The following is a 19,136-nucleotide window of genomic DNA, read 5'->3' as shown; positions in this document are numbered from 1 at the left end:
TTGCCACTTTGTTCGCCCTGTTGATAGCGCTATTTCCCGCTCTTGCCGCTCTGTTTGTCTCGTCGTTTCTGATTTTTATTTCGGACCCCGGGGCCGTCAGAAGGCTGCGGGTCTTTTTCACTTCGTTAATTTGCTATATGAGGGTCTTGTACAGCAGAGATCAGATGAAATGCGTTAGGTTCACTCCGCTTATATCTACCCAAATTACCAAGGGGAATTTCCTTCGTTTGTGTCCGCCCTGAACGAGTTTTTTTTTTCTCCCAGGTAACCTTTAATCAATGCCTTTTATTGAACGTGCATTAAGGCCAAATTCTTGAGATCGTCGGCTTCCTAATGATCTTGGTTCCTGTATAGAAGGAAATTAAATTAGACAAAAAGAAGAGCAGTATTGTGTTTACAGACAAGTTCAACAAGCCATTTAGGATCTTTGTCAGCTGCCATGTCTTGTGACCGTTCATCTCCTCGGCAGTGCAAAACATTTTCTCTCCTCAGTGACACCCCACTTTCACAATACTCGGAGTTCGCGTACTAACAATACTCGGAGTTCTCCTGCTTTACTGAGCAGTAGGAAAACCTGAATGATACCATGCATATCTAAAACAACACCATTACGATATGCAATGCATACGCGTAAGAAACGTCCCCGGGAAGCTATCTGTCATCGGGAGGGCAATGGTCCTAATCGATTTCTCCAATCTGCGTCGGTTCCGGCGCTTTTCTCCAGTCCTTTCTGCTTCGCGCCAGTAATTTTATTACTTTTATAGCTCTAGCTGTTAAAGCCAAGGTTCCCGGCCTCCTGCGTAGTATAGGCGCAGCAAGACGGCGTCGAGCACCTTGGAACACGACACAAGATAAGATCTTGAAATGACTGCATGGCGTGGCATCTTGAGCGCCTGTGCCGTAACAGGCGTAGCAGTTGTAAGAAAGCAATCAGCGGCGACGTTTCACATCGGTCGCGTTGAGGGCGGCTTACGGATTCAGCTGAGATGGAGCGTCATGCTGTGGGCGCTGCACGGAATCACAAACCTGCTGATTGTCCAACGCAGTGCGAACGCTCTCGGAACTCTGCCTGTAAATGTGCTGCAACGATAAGATGGTCAAGATGGCGCGTCAACACGCTCCCCACACGATAACACACGCGTTGTAGCCCTCTCTAAATAGAAACGCAACCGTCATACGCTCATGCCTGGTAGTGGCCTTGAAAGTAAATGATATAAATTTAAATCCTCTGAGTGGACGAGACAGCCTGATCAGCCGGATTATCAAAGGTGTAATCACCATTAAATTTTTTTAGATCACCTTTCTCTACCGAGAGAGGCTCCAAATGCCCTGGATTACACTTTTCTTATATGCAGCGTAGTGCGCATTGTTTATGGCTTTGCAGGTGAGAGTGTAGCCTGCGGAAGCAAGGCAGTGACATCAGAGTCATGTTGCTTCAACTAAATCATGCATCTCTGCAAGTCCAAACGTGTACACCTAGTAATTTTTGTCTCCGCTTTTCCTTTTAGACCGTAGTCAGGGGCAGAGGTCTCATCTTCTCTTATAATATTCAGGAGATTGGAGCAAATAATAGGAAGTTTCAGCAATCGTCACATCAAAATTCATTCTCATATTAAAGCCATACATTGCGTACGCCTCTCAACCATAGGCTCGTACCTGAATTGTGCATCCGAAAATTTCACAAAACCTGTCTATGAAGCGCTAAGGATGTTTTTTTTAACTCTACATAGGCCAAGCTGATTGCAAGCAGTTCCAGCGCTCCACGTTTTTGGCCGTATTCGAAGTGGGAGGCTTTAGAAACGCGCATCACAGCCTCGCGGCGGCCATCAATCAAATGGCAGTGAAAGCAATCATTACGGGTTAATTTTGCTCGTGGTACCTCCTTGAAAGGTCTCGTGATATGTTTTAAAACTTTTCTGACCCAAAAGTAAAAGCGGGAAGCTCAAATCTGTGCAAGTTCTTTTGAAGCTACTGCCGCCTTGAAACTGCTTTACTTGCAAATCGCACCACCTCAATCAATAACGTCGAACTGCGGATTGAGCCTTTCATTGATTGCTGTCAAAGTACCGATTGAGCCCGTGCAGAGGACAGTGAGATCGATGACCCGTGCATACGCGGAGGGGCGCTGTCTAGACGACGAGCAGACAGCCCAGTGAGATTCAAGACAAGCCATATGCTTGAGGGGTATTCGATCTAGCCTGATACAGTGCGGGCCGACCACGTCTGTGCGGAGGCTACGAATGAAAACTTTCTGACGCGAGCACAAATGAACGAAGTTCGGCGTGCAGATAACGCGACTGCCAGCTTACAAGTTTTTATAAGAATTTGTTGCGTTCCGTACCGTATGCCTGTCTATGCTGCTCTGAGAAGCTTGTGTCCCTGAGCATTTCATTCTCGTTTCCCCTGACTCAGGCATGTATGCTCGAAAGCATTCACAATACTCATATACAGGGAGACCACATTTAACACAAACACCCCCCGTCAAAAGTATAAGGCTCAACGGGTTTGCTTGTGAGGCCTCCTGTATGCGTCGCTGTGCATTCTCAGCGACTGTAACCTCTTTGAAGAGTAATGGCTTCGCGTCCTCAATACTCCCAATCTTTGTACTTCTTGGTGCGCTGGGAAGCCCCGTAAAATAGCTTAGAAGCAAACTCTTTGGGCTGTATACTTTTGACGGGGGCGTACTTTTGAGATCGAGGCTGTGCGGCTTACGCAGCTTTAGTACTGTCAGGGTGTTGAGGCCGTGTCCCACTATACGATGACACTTGCTATATCAGGCGCCCACAGACGACGCGACGTGAGCCTCAAAACCACGTTCTCAAGTGTTCCTGCTAAGTGGGCTTTGCCTTGTGCCAGACTCGCGGTGTTTTGTTTTTCATAGTTTGCTTTTATTTCAATACGCACTGCACCGTGACTCAAACTCTCATACAGATGTTTGTATCCGCGTGCGTTTTTGCTTCACTCTACTGCAAGTAGGAGCATTTACATGCTGGTGTTACTTATAAGAGCTCAGAAGCTGCTAATGTATTATTACTTTAATAAATAATTCATTGTCAACTAAGCAGCGTTTCATGTAATACGCGTAATAGTTGCGTGGAAGGAATAAATGAACAAAACTGCCATTAGTTTTCTCTTTGAATCTTATTCACGAAAGAATAGATTAATTTATTAATTTGTCAAGCGAAATGTAAATAGCTGGAAAGCTCTTCCCGGTATGTATTTTTATTAACCGGTACGAAGTGTGTGCACGCCAGAACCTCTGCAGTAATTCGACCGTCAGTTTCCGGAGGTCTTGTATTGTGATTGTCTGTTCATATGAGTTTGTTGGCTTCTCTGATTTGTTATTTTCGAAAGCGCCGTAGCGCTATACCTAACATTCGCCCCTTTTTGTGTTGTTGTTACGGAATTCTTCATTTAATACTAAAACATTTATTTAGGTAATTAATAAGACCGCCACGGTTGGGAAAGCATAGTAGGCATACATCACATGCAACACTGTACTGCAAAGAAATTTTTCGCTCAATGTTGCTGGCTGAACGTGTGTATGCAGAGAAGTATAAGAAGTTGAAATGTTAAAAGGTAAACAGAAAAAAATGAACTACGCAGATAACTCTAATTTTCCTTGAGCTAAAACCTAGATGAGGACTCCTTTTAAGGGCATGGTTAAAGCAGCATTTTTGCTGCGTATAGGCACCCAGCGCACATAACTCAGTAGCGACGCACGCGCCTCTAGTGGCGACATGAGCGTCCGGAGGGTGAATGCGACGCCGATGGAGCAGCCATGGGAGCAACCACGGAAGCAGCATCTTGCGGTTTGCCGCAGAGTTTCTTTGCGTCACCTATGGAGCCGAAAATGAGGCATAAGAGAAGTTTATTTGGACTCACGATCAAAAAGGGGCATCCGTCCCTTTACAAAAAACAAAGATACATTGCGGCAACTGATGTCGCCCTATGCACACACACTCACAGGGAACGTAAGTGTCCAAAAACAAAAAGTGTCCAAGAAAGTTCTAGTGGGTCCATACGCGGGGGAAGCACGCCCGGTGGAAAACCGCGCACAAAAACCCGCGCACAAAAACCCGCGCACGAACAACGCGCACCACACACGCGCGCCACACACGCGCGCCACACTTAATATGGCAGGGGCCGCACCGTAACACGACGCCAACTGCTGTGCTAGTGCCCGCAACAGCACTTATCGCATTTCACCGGGGACTAGTTTTGCCACTTTCCGACGCAACATTGGGAGCACAAACGTTTGTTGGTTTATTGGGGTTTAACGTCCCAAAGCAACTCAGGCTATGAAGGACGCCGTAGTGGGGGGTTCCGGAAATTTCGACCACTTGGGGTTCTTTAACGTGCACTGACATCGCACAGCACACGGGCCTCTAGAATTTCGCTTCCATCAAAATTCGAATGCTGTGGCCGGGATCGAACCCGCGTCTTTCTGGTCAGCAACCGAGCACCGTACCAACTGAGCCACCGTGGCGGTGGAGCACAAACGATGAAAACTTTGCATAGATTCCAATCATTAGTTGTCACAGGTGAGTTCTTGTTGAATCGTTCTGCGTGATTATTTTCATCACGCAATTGTTTGTGGTCTTCGTAAAAGACCTGTGAAAGGCTGCTTGCTTGTTGCATATGTGCTCTTTGGAGTGAAGCAGTAGAGTAAGTTAATAACTGCGTCGTTGTTTCCTTTGACGCAGTTCCTTTGTCGTCGGCCTAAGGCATACAGTAACGCTACCTCACTCCCATTTTTGGTCATATATTCCATCACGTCGTATTGCCGGGTTGAAAAAGCTTAACGCCTTTAGTGGGCCGCCGCGGTTTCTCAGTGGTTACAGCGCTTGGCTGCTGACCCGAAAGGCGCAGGTTCAATCTCGGCCGCACTGGTTGCATTTCGACTGAGGCGAAATTCTAGAGGCCCGTGTGCTGTGTGATGTCAGTGCAGGTGAAAGAACCCCAGGTGGTCGAAACTTCCGGAGCCCTTCTCTACGGCATCCCTCATAGCCTGAGTCACTTTGGGACGTATAAACCCCCAGAAGCCATAAAAAAGAAGCCTGTGTTCAAGTTTCCATCTCGAAAGAAACCTGTGAGGCCACTGACCGGCCGAAACACCGCTGCGTTTACAAACACGCTAGCCCGGGGGCATCGTCTGCGCCGTGTTCTGTTAAAGTGCGCAGTCTGCTATTGTTCGCTTATCATGTTGTTTAAGAACTTCTTTTCATGTAGAACAGTCTAGGCTGTCCAGTTTGAATGACGATATCGGTGAGCAAGTGTAGCGCACGCGGTAGCCTGTGGAGCACCACGAGAAGCTTGCGCGATTTGGAGAAACAGCCAGCCGATATAGACCCATTAAGGGGTATGTCCGGTCTCACAACACCCATTTCTCGCGGTGTTTTAAAGATTGCCTTCGAAATGGCGTTGCATACCTGTTCAGTCTCCTTCAAAGCACTGCCAAACTGTGAACGAAAGGGCGGCCCCCTGAGGAGACTGTGTATTGTTCGGAAAGTTTTGTTTACGTGTTTCAATGGGTCGCACTCCCACCTGATGTCTCCAACCTATGGTGACCAAGCACGCTCGCGTCGCGGTGTATTAAAGAATACATCGCCTTTGAAGCGGCATTTAAGAATTTCACAATATGTTCTATGCTGTGCTCGGCTCTCCTTCTCGAAGGGACGGCAACATAGGCATACTGTGAAATAATAAAACCGCTTTGAAATATATTTTTTACGTGTATTCCTTTACGTGTTCTCCTCGGGACGCGAAGCTGTCCACAGGTGGCGCTGAACGCAGCGCCGAAGGTGAACGCGCCAGCGGATACACGGTGCCTATAGTGGTGAATTAGTGACGCTTGAAGTGAGTGATTAGGCGAGCATGTAAAATGAGTTTGTCTCTCATTTGAAGGGATTTTATTACTAACTCTTTTGTATCCGTTGTTATGCAAAACGCCGTCCCATTTTTCAATGAGCAATGTAACTATTCCATATAAAGAACACGAAAAATTACGTCTTTATCTAAGTTCCAACTTAGGTGTTAACGATACCCTGTGGGACCATCGGTCTCGGCTCTCTGGATAACGGTATTGGTCTTAATCTTATGTTTCCTATCGACTTTTTAGTATATGTGCGACTTTATAAACAGAAGATAACCAGATCTAGTTATGATGACTTCAAATTTTTCTGTATTTTAGAGCAGCTGCTTAAAATTCTTGACACCAAGGTCAACTATGCTGCTGTTCGCAACTAGACGATAGTTTAGCTCTTAGCACCAGCAGTGACAATAAGAAATAAAGTATAGCCATGAAGCAATGAAAAATGCCTTGAGAAGTGTCGTAGTCGCGCAGTCAATATATATCGAAGGTTAAATGCATTACGGTTTGCTATCAGCCCTTGAGAGAGACTCCTGCAAGCGCCCGCTCCGCGAGCGGCTGCACCTCTAATGAGTTTCAGGGTTAATGGGGGATTTCGCTCGCACCATTTTCCGGGAAATCGAATGCATCGAGAAAAAACTGCGCACCGATTACTGAGCGTTGATGAGCTCCTACGATCAAATCTGGTCGATAATATATAATTGTAGGCTTACGAATAATATGACTGCTAAAATAATAATTACTGCATGTTACGCTCATAAACGATTTTAAACTTCGGCGGTTAAGACACTTGTCGCTTGTTTTTCATACCGAAGCCATCCCGTAAAATGCTACCAAAGAACCAGAGGGTTCGCTAATCACGCCGTGGAAGAGAAATCATCCTGTCTATGTAAGCGACCCAAGTTGAAATTGCAATCTCTTAGTTCACAGTTTAGTTCTTCGTTATTTGAATGCGCTGAGTGTAGGGAGAACAAGGACGAATAAAAATATTATAACTGGACTTAGCGTTCGTCCCCGCTCTGTCTACGCTTAGCGCATTTAAGGGATGAAATTCCCTACCAACTAACCTTTTGTATCGCCGAGTAGAATAGTTTAACTCTCGGTACTTGAAACAACACGTTTTGTTCGCTGTCTACACTTTGTTTAAAAATTGCTCCTTCACTCGAATTAGAAATTCTATAATTCTATAAAGCCGGCACAGCTGCTCATTAAAGGCAGGTATAATTTAGAGAATGGAACGTAAATTACTGCCCAGTATATTATATGCCCAAAATCGCTGACCACTGCGCTGTGGAAGAGTGCTTGTATTTCCTACCTCGGTTGCAGTGGTCGACTGCAGGGAGCAGTAGCGTTCGCCCAGCAAATCCAAACAGGTGAACTAACCCCAACGCCTTTCCCGCGTGCTCTATGAATAAGGAAGCGATCGCCGTGATGCAACTGTGTCGCTTGGATGGACAATGTCACTCCCACTTCCGCATTTCCCGTGAAACCTTACCTTTCCCTGCCCTAGTATCACTTCTCCGTGCTCATCCTCTTTCCTGTAAATTCATTTCCCTTCTCTCCATTGCGCAGTGCCACCGGAGCTGCCCGTGATCGTGGACGAATCGGGACGCAGTCTTCACGGCACCGTGGGGCCCTACGACGAAGGCTCCCGCCTGAGCCTCCTCTGCCGGGTCAAAGGAGGTGAGACCCAAACGGCGTCGTCGGTGCTCAGCGTTGCGTCTCGAGCCTAATGGACGCGCCACGTTAGTGCTAATGACCACGCAGCCACCTCTTCCGAGGTCTTGAGGAGCAGCGCCCGCTCGTCGAGCCGGTTGCTGGGATCTTTACCGCAACCGCCGCACCGCATCCCGAGACTCCTTTCACGCGTAGTGTTTTCGCGTCTCTAGGGTGCCTCCAAACGAGCGCCGGGGCCTAGCTCGCAGCGAAACGACAGTGGCGCGACTTCTCTCGGACGACTGTAAGCGGCCTGGATGAGTTGTTGCGGCAGGAGGGAACGAGAGAACGGGGTGTTGCAACAGAGCACGCATTTTTCTCGTCTCCGCGGTCGTGAGAAGGGACGCAAGTGATACATGGCTAGAGAGAGAGAGGGAGAGAGAGAAAAGAAGTCATAAGGAGGAGGAAGAGGAAAGGAAGGTTGTCGTGGTGTCGTGCGCTCTAAATGCCATCCTTAAGAGAGGGCGCGGTTTAGAATTAGGCGTCAAGTCGGACACGCTGCTCTGGGGCACCCCGGCGGGGATTGGATGGCTCTCAGCAGCACAGTTGAGCAGGAGCAATCAATCCGGACCTTGCTACGCGGAATACAGTGCTTACTGAGTGCAGGTTTTTGTTTGCACGAAGTCGTTGGCTAAAATTTTCTCGCGCCCTAGGGAATGACTTTATCCTGTGCTGTATGGTATTCTTTCTGTGGCTTTACGACCTTGTTGAGGTTGAGTTACAAAAGGTCCAGGAATCATTTTTAGACCAGGCATTTGCATTTCAAGTCTTCTCCGTTGGTGTTGGTGGCTGAGCTAAAACATGCATCACCCACTCCCAACGAGACTGGATCAAATATGCCATTTAGGCTTTTGTTTTTGCTGTGGGTAACCAAATTTTTTTAGTGCACCCGAACATAACGTCCTTGCAAGCAAAACACAGTTTGCATTAACTATCTGGTTTACCTGCTTGATACGCTAACTCTACACTAAATATTTTAGTTATTTGAATTATTCTTTGATTGTGTTGTTCACTGTCTGCTCCTTTCCTTTAGTTACTGTAGGGTAGCAAACCGATTATTCTTTCGGTTAACCTCCCTGCCTTTCCTCTTCTACATCCTCCTCCTCCTCCTTTTCCTAGGCTTAATGTGAAAGCATGACAGACCGCGCCAGCAGCAATGCTAAGAATAAAAGAAAAATCTGTTTCCTTTCTGGCTTTAGAGTCTATACCTATTACGAAGCTATAATAGTTGGTGAAAGCTGCATCAAGCCACAGGCGACACAGGAAAGTCGTTTCACGTCGTGGTAGGCCGGGCGGAAGGCAGAACTTAAGGTCACTGTCCATTGAGTGTAAACATGAGTTCAAAACTCGGTCGGAATTCAGAGGGGCAAGCGTGATCTTCCGCGCATGTGCGCCAAGCCTGCTCGCTGCGTCTGCTCTCGGAATGGGGATCGACACACAATCTCCGTCGTCGTGAGCAGTTCGCACGACCTCGTCCGTGCGGTGATTGCCTGCTATGCCAGTGTGTCCTGGAAGTCACTGCTAGATAATGTTGGCCGTTTATTGATGGAAAAGTGATGTAGGTCTCCACTTTCCACGACCAGTTGTTCATGGGTTCCACAGCGAAGAGCAGCTTGTAAGCCTTGGAGGGCTGCTTTGGAATCGGAGGAAATAGACCACTGCTGGGTACTGTGCTTATTGATATGCTTACCACCAATACGAAGAGCGGCCGGCACCCGTCGAAGAAGTCTGGTGAGCTGTCCTAACTCTGATTTCTAGAGTGTTTACATGGAGGACCACGAAGTCCGAAGAATCGTTTGGGTTCAATGAGCCGTCGGTGTGGACGTGATCGGTTCGAATGGTGCTCATGGAAGTATTCAAGAGTGACTTATTTTACTTCTGTAGACGACAAATTGACCTTCTCCTTGACTCCGCGTATTGAAAGCACACGTGGTTGGTGAAATCTTCACAGTGGAGCGAGGACCGGTTTAGAAGCAGGTGTCAACTTCGACGGCAGAATGAGGCTATGGGCATCAATGGTGTTTGTAAACGGTGTGTGTGGCCTGTTAGTAGGAAGACTGGCAATATGGTGAGACGGAACCCGGGAGAGGTGCCGGAAATGTGCCCTCAGGGCGTCAACCATTGGGTAGGCAATGACTGGATTCTCCTGGGTGGTTAGTACGGTTGCGGCCGTAGAGGCCCATTTCGGCAATCCAGGCAAACCTTAACCTAAGCTGAACCCTCTTTGTTAGCCTCCACGTTTCTGCCCCATAGGTGAGTACCGGTAAGATGCAGCTGTTGTATACTTTTCTCTCGAGGGATATTGGTGAACTGCCATTCATGATCTGAGAGAACCTGCCATATGCGCTCCACCCCATTCTTATCCTTCTAGTTATTTCCTTCTCATGATCCGGATCAGCTGTCACTACCTGCCCTAAATAGATATATTCCCTTACTAATTCCAGCACCTGGCTACCAATTGCGAACTGCTGTTCTCTTGACAGACTGTTGAACATTACTGTGGTTTTCTGCATGTTTATTTTTAGCCCCACCTTTGTGCACTGCCTGCAGTTCATGTCCTGAGTGACTTAGCAAGGCAATGCCATCAGCGAATTGCAAATTACTTAGGTATTCCCCATTAACTCTTAACCCCAACTGCTCCCATTTCATACCCCGGAATACTTCCTGTAAACAGGCGGTGAATAGCATTGGCGAGATCGTGTCTCCCTGCCTGACACCTTTCCATATTAAAATTTTATTGCTTTCTTTATGGACGACTATGGTAGTGTTCGATCTTTATAAATATCCTCCGATATTTTCACATAACACTCTTCTACACCCTGATTCCGCAATGCCTGCATGACAGCCTAGGTTTCCACTGAGTCAAATGCTTTCTCGTAATCAATGAAGGCTATATATAGGGGCTGGTTATATTCTCCGCATTTTTCTATCACCTGACAGACAGCGGGAATATGGTCTATTATCGAGTATCCTTAACGAATGCCTACTTGATCATTTGGTTGATTGAAGACTAGGGCTGTCTTGACTCTATTAGCGATTACCTTAGTAAATACCTTGTGGGCAACGGACAGTAAGCTAATAGGTCTGTAATTGTTGAAGTCCTTGACGTCTCCTTCCTTATGAATTAAGATCATGTTAGCGTTCTTACAAGCTTCTGGTACTCTCGACGTCGCAAAGCATTGCGTATACAGGGTGGCTAGTTTTTCTAGCAGAATCTGTCTTGCGTCCTTCAACAAATCCACTGTTATCGGATCCTCATCAGCTGCTTTCCCACTTTGCATTGCTCTTGAGGCTTTCTTTACTTTCTCCTTCGTTACTGGCGGGGTGTCCCATTGCTTTGCTCGATCCCCCCTGTCAGTAACGTTCTGATTACATTCGCTACTGTATAGATTTGTGCTAAACTCTTCGGCTACTTTACCTGTCGTATTCTTATTGCTAGTTGCATTGCCCTATTTGTCTTTTAGCGCATACATCTGGGTTTTACCTATATCTAGTTTTCTCTTTACAGCATACAGGCTACCTCCGTTCTTTTGAGCATGCTAGATTTTCTCCATGTTAAACTTTCTGCCGGGGACAGGTGTAGCCGCCATAAAGGCACTGAATCATGCGGCATCAAATCGACTTAGTGGTGACGTATACACATCCACAAGCGTAAACGTGAGATTGCGCCTCTTCACTCGTTAGGAAAACCTACTGGTGGTCGTTACAGGGGTAACTTGATAAAGGCGACTGGAACTGGAAGTTCACATCGAATGCAGACGATGACTTTGCTGTTTCCTCCGTGCTTGGTAGATGCAAACACCTCGTAGCCTGACAGTCGCAAGATCTTTGCTACATTCGACTAACAAATGACAAGGACAGGAAAATGATTTACATAAACAAATTGCCGAATATCTGAAATTCGAGACTGGAGCCCGCGGGCATTCAAATGAAAAAAAGAGGCTTCCTTGAATTTCCTTTCAAATGTTAATGCTGGGGGAGCCGTTGTGCCAGCTGCGGTAGAACAGTGAGAACTTGAGTTAGCGCGTCCAGAACATGTAGTGCATTTTGTGCCGCTAGCGTACGCAGGCTAGACAGCACTGCACCCTTGGCATTCATTATGGACATGAGCGGGCACAGGCGTGAGGGTTTCGTTACGACACGCACTGGCCGCATCGATGGCAACACCATCTACCTTAACAAACGCTCCATAGGCAGCTACTCTTGAAAAGAAGGTGACCAGGGGCCGTATTCTATAAGCTGTTCATTTTAAAATGTTTGTTTTTCGTCCTTCTGATCCTCTGTCACTGTTCACTCAGATACACTAGCGGTTTTCAAGCGCCTGTGGAAGGCGATCGGCTGCTGTGTAGAAGGCGACTGGGCGTCACCGTTGGCTGCACATCGCAGTCAATGGCAGCCGTAGGCATGTCCGGCCGTCTGCTGTTGACAGAGCGCTGCGATGTATGTCAGCAGCGGCTGCATGTCTCAGTCATTTACGAGGTCCGGTTGCCTTGTACCCAATGGCCAGCTCGCTTTCCACCGACGGTTGAAAGCAACGGGTATATCTGAGAGACCAATGACAGAGGACCAGACGGAATCGAAATGACCATTTTAAAATGGACAGCTCATAGAATATGGCCACAGGAGCCATATTCTAATCCATTTTTCACTTCATTTAGTCCTGACACGAATCGGGACGAAACAGCGGCATGGGAGGAAACAAGCGGGCAGTCATATGCATAGACAGTCTGGTCGCACCACTGCCAGTGGGCACGAGTATGCGCGACATTCAGGCCGACTAAGCCACATGGAGCACGCTGGGCAAGTTCGTTGCTCAAACGACACCCGGTTTCTTTGCCGGGGCTAAATTAGCTTTCGTCAGGCGTGTGAAATACATCGTCATGCTTCATCGTTCAACTGCGTCGGCGCCGGTTCGCCAGTGCGAGATGGCACGGGATCACTTTATACCAAGTGACGCCCTTTAGGGCGGCCTACGTCATTGGGAAGAGTGACCAATGGTTGAGCCCCAAATGAATGGAAAAGGAAATGGATCGTTAGGAAAATTGGCCCCTTGAAATTTTATCGCAGCTTCCGTTTACATGAGTGTGAGATAAGTTGCAAGTGCATTCGCGCGGAACAAAACTATTGTCGTTCACGAAAAAAAAAAAAAAAACGAGGCAAGAAGAAGACGGAACGGATATACCGAGGCAAACTCATCATTATCATTATAAATAGCCGGAAAACGTTTCCAGCCGCGGCGAAGACCTTTTTTCATGCACTCCAACAGAAGCGATAAAATGCCGGAGCAGAGCTGCGTTTCCCTTAACAAGCGAAGTGTCGCCATGAGAAAACTAAGCGTGTGAAATTCACTCCAAAATATCCAAAATTCCAAGACACTGCAGCTAAGGAAACTCCGTTAACTCCCTCACCAGCCTTGAAAGTTAAGACAGACTCCAGCTTTTTTCCGGGATAAGCACTCACTCGAGCAACCGGGCGAAGCCATCCGCTCGGACGGGCACGTCCAACCACCGATTCCTTCCCACCACGGCGAACATATGCGGCGCTACGAATATGACGATTGCCTCCTTCATTTCCGGCCCGCAAGGAATCCCCCCCCCCCCCCCCCCCCCTATCTTCCGCTCCATCCGCCTTCCGGCGCCCCCTCACGCCCACTGTCGCTGCGTCCAGTTCGCAAAATATGCGTTGCGGACGGGCGCCGAGAATACGACATAACAAGAGGACGGCTGCGAGAGCCTCCCGAAGCTCCAGACGGAAAACTTTCCCAAACCGTTAATGGAGGGATAATCTGGTGGCCGCACTTTTTGCTATAACAATGTAGCCGCTTCCCTTGACGTCCTAATGGATTGTCTGCCTCTCCGCCCGCAAGTGCGCGCTAATACGGCGGTAGGCGGGCTTTGTCAAAGAATCCCCATAGCGAAAAGTATGGACGCCCACGTCGCGCTCCTGAAACGAAACCATAACTCCGCGAGCGAAGGATTTAGTGCCTATGTGGGTTATATTTTTCTTCCCCCCTTAACGGCCGCCTGCATCGACTGTTGAATTTAATACTCGTTAAAAATTCTATTTTAAAAAGTGGAGCGGCTCATTTGGCGAGCTCTAAAACGGTCGTTAATGATACGCGGGTTATACCGTCAAGTTTTTCGCATGGCTTAGTCATGCGATTCTTAGCTGCCCCGGGGCTGCGTTTGCAAAAGGTTACATTTATTTCATCACTAAGTAGTACAATGGGGCAACTGTGTGCAAATACAAGCAAATTCACTTTTTTTTTCTTATCCCATACTAGAGCGTGTCCAGCGAAACCCAGTTACTTATGCCTTCAGAAAGCCATCAGGTGGCTCTTTTCGGACTCGTTAGCCATTGAACAATAAAGAAATTTCACGCAGGTTGGAGCGCTGTGCTTCCTTGATGGATTAGGATTACGTTAGCGGGCGCTTATTAATGAGAATTAAGCTGGATATTTGAAGCGAACTTTTGCACATGCAGCGAATTTGAAGACGGAATGGCAGAGCGTGGGACGGACGCTTCAAAGTCATCCCCGACCATCTTATATGTGGTTGGTTATGTGATGAGCCCGGAGTTCGTATTATAATTACTTGCTGTTTTATTGCCGCTAGGCAAGAAGTGAACGTTACTAATTATCGCTTTAAACGCCATAGCAAGGGAGAAATAAGCGTTTCATATATTTTGGTGTATAAGAGAACTTCTCAGAAAAAATTACGGTCCCATTACCGTTCTCATTTCTCTGGGAGGACGTGGAGGCCACTTACGGTACGGAAAATGTTATTGTCCGAATACAAGCTTCTCATCCTCCTTAACTGCAACTGCTTTGCATCCAAGTATGTTGAAAACAACGGCATTTTTTGTGATATGTCCTGATTTGCCAAGTGCTTCCGTAGCCTTTCCTTTAAGTGAAAATTGGAAGGGACGCTGACGCGAAAGATGATGCGAAACCTTCAGCGGGTTAATGCCATGCATACAGAATTAGTCATTCTCTATTTAGCATGCATAAATCGCTCATACCACTCCTGGAGCAGTGGTGCAGAGGTTAAACATTGCGCCACTGCCCTGCATTGGCAGGTGCGGTCATCTGTGTGGTTCGTGCGACCCAGGATGCTGTTCGCGGGCAACCTTTCGCGACCAGTCATTAATTTCACTGCCACCTGCCACCGTGCGCAATTTGCTCACAATTCAGTGGGAAAGTTCTGATGACGTCACAAGGTTACGTGACACAGGCGGCCCACCTGCCTCCTAGGCCGCGTCTGTGAGGATTTTTCGTGGAATTTTCGCTCATGATAGACGTCTCCGACGACGCCGACGGCGGATTTTCTGCGACACTAGCCCTTAACGCTTTGGCGTTCAAATCACGATACGATAATCATGCACAGCACTGCGTAAAAGTCGTCGTATAAAAAGCGAACGTATTTACGAAAGTTCTCACCAGGGGCTATCGACACAAAAGCGGCGTAGCACTTTGGACACGAACGGACGTGCGACAGAAAGTGAATTAGGACAATACACCTAAAAAAAGTTTGTTCTTAGGTCTCCTTTACGCAGAAGAATCGAAATCAGAGCCGATTAGCTTGTTATAAATAGTTAAATGTAATTTTCTTTCATTATTCAATGAACGTAAATTTTTTACACTCAGGGCTACTTTTGAAGCTATTGCGACATCGCGGTCAACACTGGAGCCCTCTAAACACGAATACACCTATATGGGTGTAAAAAGGGTGTAAAGTTGTCCTCTAGCGCACACCCTTCTTTAAAGGGTGTGCGCTAGAGGACAGTTTTACACCCTTTTTACTCCTTTCTGTCTAGAGTGTGTAACGATTTCAAGCCGACCGCGGGACTTAGGGTAATGCACCCAGACTTTCTGGTAGTCGGCGATGCTTCCACGCATGAGCAGGCTGCTCCAAGAAAGGTGGCATCAAGGTAAAGAAAAACAGCTTTGTGTACAGTATTTACAACAGCTAGCACAATAGTTCGGCACGGGTGCGGGCAGCATTAGGGCACCTTGAGACGGACCTGGCCCGGTGATGGCGTTCGAAGACAGGCTCTCTGCGTTTCTCTATGCGGGCCTGTCCTCCCTCTCAGGGTTACCACGCTCTCTTTCGACCTACGGGAGTGGACACAGCATGCACCGGGCCACTTTTGACACAACCGCAATGCATTAGCCATTGAGAGAGGGAAAACTGACGCCTTGGTCTATGCGATGTTCGTGAAGAGCACTTCATCCAAGGCGGGAGTGCCTGGAAGACGAGAATTCCTATTTGGCTTGGCTATTGTCGGGCCAAAAACGTGGATTCGGCCTCTCAAGTGGCAGCTGAGTCGCGATGCTCTTTGCGCGTAGATGAAATTATTTTTTTAGTGCTTTTTTCACTCCTTCAGCAAATTTAATGCAGGAATATGGCCGCTGTAGAAACCTTCATAGCATTTCTCCGAAGTTTGCCGCGAAAAGAGTCTTATTGTTGCGGTTAAATCCGTGTTTCACACCCAGCAATAGTCCAGCCAAATTCTAAACCTAATATTCACGGCTATTCCTGCACATCTTCAGAGTGGATGAACTGCAGCGCCGCCTCCTTTCCCTCTATTTCTATCTAGGCACTAATGAGAAACTCTAGGGCATCAGTCTCCTCCGCATCTGCCTCGGGGCGCCTGATGGGAGGATGACTCCAGGGCAGTGTCGGATTTCGCAAGCCAGCTCAGCGGCAGTTCGTACCCGCCGTGGGATGCCTGGGAGTTTTTTGAACGCTCGCAATGGCGGAGAGATGAGTTGCTCTCCGCTTCCTGGCGTAGCGCCTGGCTTCAATAGACGGTCGGCTGGAGTAACTCCATTAGAACTGATAGGCATTAGAACTTATAGGCGGAATTAGAACTGATAGAATCGTAGTTAACAGGAAGAAGCCAATGTGTGTGCATGGGCACTGCGCGGTCGTCCTTTCTGCTTATTACATGCGGTGTCCCTCAAGGCAGTGTTTCGGGACCACTTCTTTTTAATGTATGCATATATAATATTGTTTTTATTAATATTTTCAAACAGTGAAATTTATCATTTATGCGGATGACGGCAGCATTATACCCTCTAGTCACAGCAAAGATGACTCGATTAAAAATACCAATAAAATACATGAACTTGGTCACAGTCGAATAAGGTCAAAGTTAAAAAAAAAACAACTAAAGCAGTCATTTTAGGGCACCAAACAAGCCAGTCAAATATATTCATCTTATCAAATATTCTGGAGAACCAATTGATTTAGTGCATTAACAGAAGATCCTTGGAGTTATTTTTTCATCTCACCTCAGTTGGCATTCCCAAGTCCATAGCCTCTGTAGAAGACTCTCTGCAACAACTGGAGAACTCTCTTGTTGTCGAACACTCCTCCCTATGAAAGTAAAACTGCAAATATATTATGCTCTATTCTCATCTGATTTAAATTACTGCAGTGTTACTTGGCTTACCACAACGAAAACTAACTTTCAAAAAATACTTGTCCAACAAAAAAAAGGCCATACGCTGTATTGCGATGCTCCGTTAGTGCAGAGCTACGAACTTATACGATTTCTGTATTTTGCATTCCTTCTTCTCGACTACTGAGCAGAAGAATTTTTTACTAGGAACCACAAGGTTTACAGCCCCCCCCCCCCAAAAAAAAAAAAAAAATGCTTATACCTACTCGTAGTGCTGGTTTGTGGCATACGAGGGGGTACCCAAAAGAAACCGGACTAAATTTTTTGGTCGGCAAAGCTTCTGTGGTACCGCGTTTTGCCACTAGGAGCGCATAGAACGAACATTCCAGAGTCAGTAAGCCGAGTGCCGTCGTTGAAGGAGGTCAGACTAGTTTAGGCAGAGTTTTAGAGTGACGACTGTTTTGTGTGAATGTCGTTTTTGCAATGGTTGATTTTCGTGAACAGCGTGCGCCGGTGAAATTCTGATTTTTGCTCGGAAAAAGTTGAATGGAAACTCTTGAAATATTAAGAAAGACGTACAAGAACGATGCTATGGGGACAACTCAAGTGTTCCTGAATCGAATCCTGAATCAAAACAACAATCATGCCAATGGAAAACTTCAAATTCACCTCGCCTCAAGAAAGCTCGTCAGGTGAAACCAAACCTCAAAACAATGCTGATTTGTTTTTTCGACGTGAGAGGAGTCGTCCATTGAGAATTTCTTCCGCAGGGCCAGACAGTTAGCCAGGCTTTCTACTTGGATGTTTTGAAAAGATTGCGAAACAGTGTGCGGTGGAAGCGGCCAGGTTTGTGGCTGTCGAGTGACTGGTTTTTCCATCATGGCAATGCCCCTGCTCACACAGCCCTGTCTCTACGACAATTTTGGACCAAAAATGGCATGACCCCTATCCCTGGACACTCATACTCTCCCGCCCTTGCCCCGTGCTACTTTCTTTGTTTCCTAGAATGAAAAAATAGGTGAATGGAAAGCGTTTCGCTGATGCTGCTGAGGTGAAGAAAAAAACTACGGAGGCACTGTCAAGCATCACAAAATATGAATTTAAAGAATGTTTTGAAGAATGGAATGAAAGATTCGACAAGCGTATCATTGCAAGTGGGGAATACTTTGTAGGAGATTGAAGGTTAGTGCTTAAAATGTGAACAAATAAGTTCAAACAAAAATAAGTCCGGTTTCTTTTGGGTACTCCCTCGTACTCCGAATTTCCGCAAAATCTACAAATTTCAGTCACTACAGCACACCCTCCCAAAATACTTAGTGAACATGAATATCTCGAGCTAGTTTCATTTAAACAAGTTCAAGAATCTTTTTCAAGCTATAAATAGTGTTTTGCTTCACTGATGTACTATTTCTCTTACATTTACGTCAGCTTGAGTTCAGTTATGATTGTATAAGTCTAGTTTTATAATGAATTCTTGCATTATTTCTGATAATACTGAAAACTAAGCTTGTTTGTGTATTTGAAAACTATGCAGTTATTACTGTACAGTGTATGCTGTTCTCTATCTTTCCATTGTTCTGTTTACTATTGTTAATAATTCTATCGTCACTGCCTTAAAGAGGTTTTCTGGGCCATGTCAAGCTGTGTTCTACGGCTTTTAGCCCCAGATATCCTTACAAACTTCTGGTAAACTAAAATTGAATTGAATTCAGTTGACCTCCCGTTGAAACGCCCAGCATAAGGATACACCAACACCGGTCTGTGACATAAGCAAGATGCGGTAGCGCTGATGTCACCGGGTAGGGCCACAGCTAAGCATGAGGTCCCTGTAGGAATGATGTAAACAAAAGTTTGCAAAGCAGTTTTCAGATTTCACAGCGCACATGTGGGGTCGTTGTTTTTGTTATCAAAAGCCCAGGAAAATCTAGAAGAGAATGTGAAAGCGAGGAAGGTGATTTCAAAGCCGATGAACTTTTAATGCATTCTAATGTGTGCATGTTTTTTTCTTTCTTTTTTTTTGGGAGGGAGGGGGTTCACATGCTTAGCTGATGTTTGTTTTTGCTTGTGGTTGGTGTGGCATATGTATTTAGAATGCTCTTAAGCTCTTGCAGGCTGTTACAGAGCGAGAAAAAAAAAACATTCT

General features: G+C 46.5%; 1 protein-coding gene across 1 annotated transcript in view; it reads left to right on the top strand.

Moving 5' to 3' along the window:
• Positions 1-19,136, top strand: part of LOC149343725 (neural cell adhesion molecule 2-like) — a 218,736-nt gene that overhangs the window by 145,566 nt on the left and 54,034 nt on the right. The window contains exon 4 of the mRNA XM_089542441.1: positions 7,445-7,555. Coding sequence (XP_089398567.1) covers positions 7,445-7,555 — 111 coding nt within the window. The remainder of the gene's footprint in view (positions 1-7,444; positions 7,556-19,136) is intronic.

The sequence above is a fragment of the Amblyomma mixtum genome, chromosome 5 (genome assembly GCF_055824585.1).
Source record: "Amblyomma mixtum isolate Tamu chromosome 5, ASM5582458v1, whole genome shotgun sequence".
Lineage (NCBI taxonomy): Eukaryota > Metazoa > Arthropoda > Arachnida > Ixodida > Ixodidae > Amblyomma > Amblyomma mixtum.
The sequence above is the reverse complement of the archived record's forward strand: the minus strand, read 5'-3'. Positions and strand labels throughout refer to the sequence as shown.